We start from the raw sequence: 11,255 nt of genomic DNA on the forward strand, positions 1-11,255 counted from the left end.
TTCCTTAAACCGAGAGTCAGTGTTGAATCTTAAAGACCAAGAGAAGCTTTTTACGAGAGTAAGTGTTGGATGAAAGAACAAGAAGAAGAAGAAAAAAAAAAAGGACATTGATATAGTGTGTTATAAGTGGGCCCAGAGGTGATGTAACGGTCAAAGTCAAGGTGAGGTAACGGTCAAAGCCATGAAGACATCCCAATTCGAGTCAGAGCACATGCAGCTGAAGCCTGGGTTGAACCCCTCAATGCTAAGGCCCGCAATATAAAGCTGGACGAACTTAAAAGACTTGTCGCTCCACTCATTGCCTAGATATACAAAATAAATCCAACTGGCCTTAATGTGTCGGTCGAGTATACCGGATAGCTCACCATTCAAAGGCAGTTTATCAACAGGAGGACGGGGTAAATCTAGTCGGGCTTAAAGTAGTCAAGACGCTCAGCATGCATCATCTCCCGGCGTATAGCCGACCGCCACGAGGGTCATACGATCTGATGGGGCATCGTCTCTCATTTCTCGACTCTCCGTTACTACAAGAATATTCAGCATGATAAAGTAACACTTAGCATATAGTCGATCACCACGAGGGCTATTCGATCTGATGGGGCATCATCTCTCATTTCTCGGCTTTTCGTTAGTACCAGAATCTTCAACATGATAAAGAAACACTCAGCGTATAGTCGATCGCCACGAGGGCCATTCGATCTGATGGGGCATTGTCTCCCATATCTCAGCTCTCCGTTACTACCAGAATCCTCAGCATGATAAAGTAATACTCAGCATATTGCTGGTCAGTCTTATTACGTCAGTCAAATGTATGAGACCCAGCTCTCCAATTCTCAATCTTCAGTACAAGGTCGATCAACCCACTTTTAGTCGGACTTATGTGGTCGAGCTTCCTTTTTCTTGAGAGTCAGTCTCTCATCATACGATCGGTCGGTCTAAGCACGAACCAGACCTATAAGACTTAGCTCATTACTTATCAGATATTCAACATCAGGGTCTACGGGCACATAGCTGACTGGCCCTATATCCGATCAGATTTATGGGCTTCAACTCCTCATCCTTATTAGTCTCTTATACATAGCCGGACGAATATGCATCCGATCGGACTACCTCCAAGGATAGTATTGTCAGAAAATCACAACAACATGTCAAGAATAACAGATATTCATCAGAGAATATTTTGATATCTAACACATACATACAACATAACCTTCTTAGGAGGGTAATTGTACAGCTCCTATCATTATTGCGGAGGTTACAAGAAATTATTCATATACATATAACAGAAGATTCCTCGGAGAAAAATTGTACACTTTCCATTATCCGACATCTTCTGATAACAAATATTCCTTGTCGCCTCATTATTGCTATGGTTGTGAGAGGTGATATAAAAGAGGGTTCTCTCTATTGGCAAGGTACGTAATATATTCTAAACCAACTTTAAATCAAGCACTCGCATTTTGCTATTGGTCTTCTCCATTTTCCGCTTGGCCACCTTAGAGCGTCGCAGGATGTACGCCAGAGATCCCTTCCCTGATTTTCACCCTAACCTTCTATTTGCTCTTTCGAGTGTGCACAGAAAGGAGTCGGCGTCATTTGCCCAGCGTCATCGTTCTTCCCTAACAGAGTCACCTCCTGGTCAACATCAACGTCATTTGTCCAGTGCGCCATCTCCACCGCTTTCAAACAGGATTGGACATATTTAAGTTTTCTAACACCTCAGAACTAAACAAGCCAAGCTGAGCCCAATTTTGTAGTGTTCAAACTTGTTTGATAAGATAATCAAGCCGAGCCGAGCCTAAAATGAACCAAGCTTTTGAAATGATTGTTCAAGCTTGGTATGGTTTCTTTTATTTTATGAACTCCAGCTTAATTCAAACTTTGTTTGAGTTTGGTTCCTGTAGGTATTATCGAAGCTTGTTTGAAACTTTTACATTTTAAGCTAGTTTAGTGGGTTATTGAGCTTGATAATACAAATTTGTTTGCTCATTTTGAAATTTTCTTTATTTATTTAGCATGTGGTTCACAGATATTATTCACGAATGTTGTTCACGAACGTTATTTATAAACATTAACGAGCTAAACACATATATGTTCAAGTTTATTTATCTAGTTTAACGAGTTATTCAAACTTATTCATTTAATTGATCTTATGTATATTGAATGAATATAAACAAACTCTTACCAAGCTAAACACTTAACAACCCTACTCAAAACTCCAAACTCCAGCAAAGAGAAGTCATGCAAAACGCTCACTATTGAAATCAAAACATTCCTTCTCTGTGCATGCGAAAAAATCAAGAAGGCGGTGCACTCTAATTGAATGATCTGAGTAGTCTTTGCATAATGCAAACAACTGAACAACTTAAGAATAGAAATTTCTACCCGTGTCTAGAAACAAACACCCAATTTAGCTTGAAAGAAGATGGACAAGATTGGAGAATGAAGCCAGAAAATTTAGATATTGTTGGATGACCACGAATTAGCAAAGCAATAAAGAGCAGAGCAAAGCAGTATTGAATAAGCTAAAAAAAGTAACACTCAAAGCCTTCTACATCAAGAAAACTAATGAAGGAGCGAGCCAGAAAGGAAGAAGGAGAAAAGACCTTATGAGTCCTCCGGCGAGACCTTAGCTCGCTTCTTTGCAGAGAAGCCCTTGAGGAAGGCATCCAGAATCCTGCGCTGTGAGTCGAGGATGAGTTCTGTGCGCTTCATCTCCATCTCCATTCTCTCTTTCTCCATCTCCCTCGCCATCTCCAGCTTCCTCTGCTCCATCCTCAGAAACCCATCGCCCAGCATCCTCACCGCCGCGACCATGTCGCTGACGGCGGTGGTCTGTTCCGTTTCCACCCGCCGCCTTCGTTTCTTCTCCAGGTTCCGTCGCATCTCCTCCATCGCGGGCTGCCGGCCGCTGCCGCCTCCGTGACCCTTGAAGAATCGGGTCGTAGGGTTAGGGCTCGTGATGTAATTCGAGGCGGACCTGTCCTCGGCCCTAGAGATCTTAGATCGCACCGCCTTCGGGATCGAGAAGGTGAGTTCGCCGATCCCTCCCCGGCCGTTGGCCATCTGGAGGTGCGCGGAGCGGCTGTTGCCCCATACGCCGGGCCCGCGGCGCGCGTCGAAGTCGTCGTCGTCGTCGTCGTTATTGTCTTCGTCTAGCTCCTCTTCGTCGTCGTCGTCGTCGGAAGGGGGTGGGGGCGCGGCAATAGAAGGAAAGGAGAGGGGGCGGCGGGGACCGCCTCCATGTTCCATGGCGTCCATCATGGGGAAGTAGACCCAGGAGGAGACTGGGGCGAGGGAAGGATCGAGGCGGAGGGACTTCTGCATCTCGCTGCGGTAGCGCTTGCGGATCTTCTCGACCTTGTGGCGGCACTGGACGGCGGTCTTGGGCGGGGAGAGGCCGCAGGGGCAGCGTCGGGCGACGTCGTCGGCGACCTCCTCCCAGTGGGGAGCGCGGAGGTTGCCGCGGCGGAGGGCGTACCACTTTTCGCGATAGGCGTCGATGAGGGCGAGGGTTTCCTCGTGGTTCCAGATGGGGGCGGCGAGGCGGCGGGAGGCGGAGGGTGCGGAGGGGGGAGGCGGAGGAGGGAGGGAGGCCGGTCGGGAGGGAGGCGAGGGAGATCTATCGGAGGAGGGGGACAGGGAGGGGGATCCAGGTTCGGTGGGGGAAGGGGGAGGATGGCTCTGGGAGGAGTTGGGAGCGGCGGCCATCACGGATGATGATGAGGAGGAAGAGGAGGAGGAGGCGGCGGCGGCGGTGGTGGTGGGGAAGACAAGGGGGCGTGATAATGAAATGGTGTGGTTTTGTTTGGTAGTGAGTCAGGGCACCGCCCGGAGATGGGCGGCTTAGGATGCGGCCCGCACGCAAGCGGAGTGGGCGTACCGCTTCCGATGAGAGAAAGTGGAGATGATCCTCGGTGATTTGATTAGCTTGGGGCGGCTGGGACTGGGAGGGCGCGGGTGGGGAGGTGGGCCGCCTCCACCGGGGCACGGGCGGTGCGCTGACCGGGGCTGCAGGGCGGTGGGGCTGACTCGGCCCTCGGCCTCGGCCTTGGGTGGAGCTGTTTGGGCTCAACGGTGATTGCGGAAGACAACAACAACCACAGCATTGAAGATTCCGTATTTACAATTAAGCCCTTCAATTTCTCATTATTCAAACCCAAGTTTTACCTTTCCAAGTCAACTACATCTGATTCAAACAAGGGACCCACATGCTAAATTTTTTTAATTTTCTTTTTTTCCTCCATTTTATTGTCACTAAATTGGAAAAAGAAAAATAAAATAAAAATGCAATAAGATGAATGAAACAGAATACTAATTAGACAGCATAATCCGTTCCTTCCGCGATAAATTTCTCCAAACATTTTGCATATTCTATAAGTCATTTGGTACTTAAGTGTTTAAACTCGGGCAATAAGAGGAGATGAGTAGAAAGGATGAAGCTACAAATGGTTAACATAGTTCACTTTGTTACATGCCATGAGCATCAATCTTGATGGCGATGAGCATTGTTTGTTTCCTGTATCGAGAAGCATAAGAACTTAGCAACAGCCAAAATGCACTCTGAGTTATTAACAACTATGTACCAGGGGCTATACAATACAGGATTAGTTAATGCCAAAGGGGAATTAGTGTTATAGTGTTCTATACTCGATCCTCTCTTCCACGCGTTACTGGAAACTCGATGATGGACCATCAGTAGTAGCTTCCTGTCGACTATCTGTTGTTGAAGCATTTAGGCTCCTTGTCCCTCTCCTTGGATGGTACAACAGTTCGGCTTCGGCGTAGTCTGCATTGGAAGGTAAATCCAGAAGCAAGTCACCCTCAGAGTAATTAGCAATGGATTGAATTGGGGTGGTAAGCATGGAGCTCCTGTCTGAAAGAGAAGGCAAAGTTGTTCTTGAGGTAAGGCAAGTCCCGTCGTGGTTAGTGAGATCATTTATGTTTGCAGTTCCTTTGAAAATTGGGTTTGAGCATTTAGAAGGAGGATTCATGACCCCAGACTCGCGCAATCTCTTGGGGGTTCTCAAAAAGGTTTTGTGATCTGCAATTCACAGCACGACAACAAATTCATGGCTTAATTCACTCGAAGAGTTATGGCCTGTTGGAAGGCGAGTTGCGCTTAAGAGAACAAATTTACAAATTCTGAAATCCTAACACCCATAGTTATGAGGTTCAAGCATAAAAAAAAAAACTTAGTATGCGAGTAGCAGAAAGGATTTTCATATATACTATAATTTGAGACATAAGATCAAAATCAAACCTAGAATGTGTTGATCTTGCTTCTCATTATCTCTTTTCAGGGATGTGAAATTTGAAAAATCAGGTATAGTTTGCCTACTTGGATTTCCATTTCCTCTGACCTTTCCAGATGCATCCTACAACAAGTGTACTCCAAATTAGTCAAACTAAATATTCCGGTGACTTTGTATTCCCAAATTAGATAACCACCCTTTTACCTCTATTTTTTCATCACACTCCTCCGACCTTTTACTGTCTGCGCGGTTAAGTAATACAAGACTCTTCGATACCCTGCATTCTTCGGCACTCACTCCTGATAAAGAGAGGTCATAAACTCCTTCGCGAAGCAGTCGCTGGAGGCAAGATAACGTATCCAAGAATTGAGGACAGGTAAACATGCTTTTTAGGCTGGTAAATCATGAAAGTAATAGAATTAGAGAGCAACTGTTATTGTACTAGAAGAATGAGCTATAAAAATGCAACAACAAACCTTTCGGGAGGTTCGGAAGTGTCTACAGCTGGTAGATATTTCATCAATAATTGTTGTTCCTCGTATGTAAAGCATTTTGTGAAACCCTCAAAGTTGATGAAAGACTACCAAAGTAAAAAACTTTTCAAATCAAACACCTTCTCGTAGACTATGTTAGAAAACACTGTTTAGCCAACAAAAGAACATGAAAGCACTACTCACATCTAAATCTGCAAAACCCAATGGAGAGCTTCTGTCTTGCAGTATCTTTAACTTCTCGTCAAAAATTTTCTCACTGCTAATGATAAAGTGTGGAGGTCGAATCATTCAATATAACTTTGCAACTATTAAAAATCTAGTGAAGAAATTACCTTTTGGCATTTTCATAATGCATTTGAGCTGTTGGCTTTATCATGCCAATACAAGAATTCATAGAAGTTATTCCTTTTCGTTCAGTGTTTATGTACAAGGGTACTGAACCTGAATAACCATTATTAGTAATGTATGATTTGTCTATAGTAAATGAGCTTGCTTCTGATTCCTCTTCTACAAATTTTGGACTTGGATGCTTGATGAGTACACCTCCATACCCAATCTCTGAACACCCAAATGGATTTCCACTTTCATAAAGCAGATCGTCTTCTGACATTCTGGACAGATTAGAAGCCTGCTCTTCAGACAATATGGAATGCAGGTCTTTCGTGAGCTTTTCAACAGGAGAAGGCTTTCGGCAGGAGACAAACATCTTTTTCTTTGATGGCTCTAGCGAATCCCATGCATTAGACTGCAGTGATCCTGCAGAAAAAAATGAAACAGTATCTCATTGATTGTCTAGTTAGAATTTCAAAGAATTATCATGTAAGACTCGCATTTCAGTGTCTAGCTACAATCCATCACAGATTAATAGGAAGAACATGAACAGCTGAAACTAATAGAATAAATAAAAGTACTATTAATATTAAGCTCAGAGGTCATAACATACACAACTCTGATAGCACTGGACTTTATATGGTTCCTCCATCCAATAAAATTTGAGCCATATATAAATTAACTCTTAAGGGTTCTATCATTTTTTTCCTCTATAGAAAAAGTATGAAGGCCAGAAGTCCTAATATTCTTTAGCTTTTAAACTGAGAGTCATTTAACTATTACAAGAAATTTGGTAAGTTAATTATGATAGATTGATAGGAAAATGTTAATAAGACTCACAAAATGACACTGTTTACCAATTACTAGTTAGACTAACTCTGATGTCTCTCTTCCAATAACAAAAACCAGCATCCAACAAGACTTGCAGATAACCACCTTAGTTGTCCCCACACAGGTGTTAATGGCATGAGAATGTAATGGAGCAAAGGCATGATTAACCATATGAACAAGGGAAAGATATCGGCCTGTCCATTGGTAAATATTACTAAGAATATATAGCATGCTATCTTGAGTTAAACAATTTCTTTTATGCCGGTATTTTATTTCACATGGTGCTTCTTGCTAAGAAACCAAAAGAATTTATATTTTATTACCAAAAAAAAGAAAGTTATCTTGTTATTGCATAAGCTAGTGAGAACAATTGATTGTATACTTTACCATAGAACTCATTGACAAATGCAAGAAAGATATCTAGATGATTATTGGAAAGATGCTAGTAACACATTCATAAAGATGCAATTGACACACCAAATATGACACAGATGCACACAGAAAGGCGGTTTAACTGTTAACATGTATGTCAATTTTACTAGAAAATTATAGCAAACAAATAGTGACCATCTTAGCAAAATCCACTTATGATCTTAAGATCATCTACCTTAAGGTGTAGTGAGCAACATCTTAGGATTGTTTCCAGATTACATTACTATACAAAAGGAGAAATTTGTTATAAGACTTCTCATTTTTATAAAATAGAATATCTCAAGGTTGATGCGGTGAGATCATTCGTAGCACAGTATCTATCAAGCTCTACATGTCCTACTGAGAAATGAAATAAGTGAGAGAAATTGAAAATGTAATTCAGTCGCTAACAACTGAGGTTTTCCTACATTTGGTACTCAGAGGATCAGAATGAATAGATGATAACCTGTTATATCACTTGCTTCGATGGTGTCAAAATGAACACAACTTTCTGAACCAGATATTTCAGATTCAGAACTGCATTGATTGCTTTGATACCCCTTAGCAACCTTGCAAAAGTTCTGGTCACAATACTGCATTTCAAATTCACTTTCCAACATATCATTTTGATGATTTCTCTTTTGCAACTTATGTTCTTTGGGCTTGAAGGATATTTTGATTTTTGGAACATTTAACTCAACTGAATTGAAAGGCTCACGAGCATGCAGTGGTGTATAGTTTATCAGCGAACCCTTAGTTCTCCACCTGGAACCACATGCATTGCATAGAACTGGCTTTTCAGGTGGTCCATTTCGCCATAGAGGAGTACCTATTAAAGGTAAGCTTCTTTCTTAGAAACACATGTTTAGCTTGCATTTATCAAGATAACAGTGACACCAACAAGTGAGCATTCTAGCCTTCCAAATTAGCAACACTGAAAATAAGGACTAACCAAATTGGAAAGATTGCGTAAAAAAAGATGTTTGACTCACTAAACGATGTTAACTATTCAGCTTACCATGTAAACAAGAAAAACTGAAGTAGGACCTTGAGTACTACTGTGCCTCCAAAAATCACTAGAAAATAGCAATATACTTAGGTAGCCATGGGAAGAATTTATACATCCCACGCAACTTATTCTTAATTTCTAGTACGAGCATGATCTTTATCATATCATCAAAATCCAAATGACAATTTCTGTTGTCTATTTTTGAACCTTTTTTATAATCAATGAAATAACTTCCATAATTTCATTAGATTTGTGAATAAAAGTGGTACAATGTGATCATTAGACAAGAAGAATCATTGAATGACAAAGTAAAACAAACAACCACATGGGTGATGCTATGTATTGATAACAGATGATCGTTTGAGTCTTCAAATCGAGTGCCTTAATAGCAGATGTTCACTATGCATAAAGACAACATACAGGGAGAACCAAATAATCAACTGCATAGAGCACCCTAACAGATGATGTTCACTAAGCAAAAAAGAAAAACCATACAGGGAGAACCAAATAATGAAATGCAATGAGCACCCTAATAGCAGCTGTTCACTACGCAAAAAGAAAATCATATAGGGAGAACCAAATGATGAAATGGATTTTCAAATTGAAATAAGACAATTCATAATATCATACTAAATTTGTAAACAGACAAAGACAATAGTTTTGTTCAGAACCAGATATAATGAATGGCAAGATAACAATTAGTAAATAATGCCTATCTGAATGAATTATTTATCAAGAAAAAAGGTATTGAAAGAGATACTTCAGAGGGCACACATTATAGTATTCTACTAGTGAATATGTAGTATAACACAAAGCTACAAAGCCACCTACTCTCACACAAGGTCAGCATATGAATCTTTCCCCTCATTACTGCATAAAATTGAAGTTAGTATTAGTGGAACTAAGATGACTTTGTTGATGGTTGATGACATTAATGGAAATGTTAGTCATGTAACTCTTGTTGCATTATGAGCTAACTATAGTTTAAATGCCTATCATCAAGAACTTAGTAGAATGGGCCAAACTTAAATCAATCTAATGAATCTGCCACTACTAGTCAGCCATTATTTACTTCATTTGGAGCAAGTAGCAAGAATGCTGCCAATGGTAAAATATATGGTCTTATCAAATATTAAAAGTTCTCTGGTAGTTCCAAACTCCCAATCAAGATGCAGGTACAACCACTCCAAACAAGTGTTATGCCTTCCTGATAGTGAACTACCGATAGATGGGTAAGAAACATAAACCATCTATCAATTAAAAACCCAAAACTAATCACAAATTTCTTCAAAAAAGGATTCAAAAGCACTCCTGCATTGTAGTCCTTTATCCTGAGGGCAATTGTTAACAGAGATATTGAGATGCTTGTAACGAGTATTCTGGATCAACAACAAACTCTCACAGGCTATTTACAGCAATTATAGAGGCAAGACTAAATATAATGAATTCAACCTTTTTTCCGCAAATAATTAACCAAAGAACAGACCCAGTGTAGACAAAGAAAACCAAACAGCTGATATTTCATCGTGCCTTAATAACGATAAAAATCTGAAACATAATCAGAAAACTGTTCTTAAGCAATTTATTCTATACCAGTTCGCACCATAAAAATGAAACAGAACAGGAGCTACAGACGAATCAGATTAGCAAGACAAAGATCCAGAACATCTCCAAAACAAGGATAAGAGCTCACTTGTAACTCCACAATGGCGGCAAGGTCCTTGCTTTTTCATTTGGAAAACTCCTTCCTTTTCCCCTTTTAATCCCAATATAAATCAGCACAAAATCATACGAAAAGTAACCGAAAACAAAAACAAAAAAGTTTTTTTATGTGAGAATTTGTCCTAAAATTAGAAGAGTTCCATGATATTCGCCGGCAGCTGCAATCCAATACGAAGTATTCTTTAAAAACTCAAAACACAGACCCAGCAAACAGCACCCCTTTCAATAACATGTAGCCCACCATTCCTTCTATCCAGTCCCAAAAAATCTAAGAGAGCGGAGTGAGAAAACACGGAGAGAAGAAGAGAGAGAACAACGAAGGAGGTGAAACTGTGGAAGACGGAAATTTACGGGTGGAGTGCGTTTCTAGGTTGGAATCTGTACAATCCAATGGAGACGAGTCCATTGGCAATCAAGTTAAATGGTAAAGAGGAAAGCAAAAGGAGAGGAGATGAATTGGAAACAAAAGGCCTTCTTTTTTTTAAAAAAAAAATTAATAAATAAATTTTAAAACTTTTTATGTCTTTTCCCTTTTTAATTTTTTTTTGTCAATACTTCATCTCTCTATTTTTTTTAGTTTTGTTTTTAATGAATATGACTTTCCACATTGATAAACAGATAAATCTAGATATTATCTCATAGTTTTATTGTGGCGATTATTTAAGAAATATTTATATATCTTACTATTTTATTAAAAATAAATATATTAAAAAAATTTCTTATTAATCAATCAGTAAATTTTTCTAATAGTTTTACCCTAAACATTCGATTGTATTTTCCAACTGAAATGGAAAATAACTACCGAAATAGAATTATACATCCAGAATAAACCTAAGAAGATATGATCTCAAGCGGATACTTGACATGGATATAATCTCAGGGGGATACTTGACATGCCCTCCCCTCCCTCCCTCCCTCCCTCCCTCTTCCAAGTCCATCACAAGGGAAACAAAAACCAAGATTTACTTTACCAGGGATCAAACGGGAACTACGAGCAAGTTCTCCTTTGTCCAACGTCTTAGGATCAAAGTATAATATTAAATTAATTTTTTATAAGGGGAGTCTGTTACAGTAGATAACTACTGGGATTCTCGAGTGTCACCCTTACATTATACTATTGCATAAGTATGACACATCCTTACTCAATTTATGGATGGTCTTTGGTTAAGATTAAGTGTAGTATTTGTTATTATTAATTTAATA

General features: G+C 40.1%; 2 protein-coding genes across 3 annotated transcripts; both read right to left on the bottom strand.

Annotated features, from left to right (window-relative positions):
- Window positions 1-2,482: 2,482 nt before the first annotated feature.
- LOC122037742 (trihelix transcription factor ASIL2-like) lies at window positions 2,483-4,073 on the bottom strand. The gene has a single exon (XM_042597187.1). The coding sequence runs from the start codon at window positions 3,709-3,711 to the stop codon at window positions 2,608-2,610; it is 1,104 nt and encodes a 367-aa protein (XP_042453121.1). The 5' UTR covers window positions 3,712-4,073; the 3' UTR covers window positions 2,483-2,607.
- A 351-nt stretch (window positions 4,074-4,424) lies between these two features.
- On the bottom strand, window positions 4,425-10,490 carry LOC122037741 (GATA transcription factor 26-like). Of its 2 annotated transcripts, none has more exons than XM_042597185.1 (8): window positions 10,024-10,490; window positions 7,788-8,150; window positions 6,082-6,505; window positions 5,933-6,005; window positions 5,732-5,835; window positions 5,460-5,649; window positions 5,264-5,378; window positions 4,425-5,044 (listed from the first exon to the last, which is right to left on the bottom strand). In XM_042597185.1, exons 1-8 carry the CDS (start codon window positions 10,061-10,063, stop codon window positions 4,671-4,673), a joined length of 1,683 nt encoding a protein of 560 aa, XP_042453119.1. In that variant the 5' UTR covers window positions 10,064-10,490; the 3' UTR covers window positions 4,425-4,670. The 2 variants fall into 2 exon arrangements, with proteins under 2 accessions (XP_042453119.1, XP_042453118.1); XM_042597184.1 differs by having other exon boundaries at window positions 5,933-6,008.
- Window positions 10,491-11,255: the final 765 nt, after the last annotated feature.

The sequence above is a fragment of the Zingiber officinale genome, unplaced genomic scaffold (genome assembly GCF_018446385.1).
Source record: "Zingiber officinale cultivar Zhangliang unplaced genomic scaffold, Zo_v1.1 ctg74, whole genome shotgun sequence".
Taxonomy (NCBI): Eukaryota; Viridiplantae; Streptophyta; class Magnoliopsida; order Zingiberales; family Zingiberaceae; genus Zingiber; species Zingiber officinale.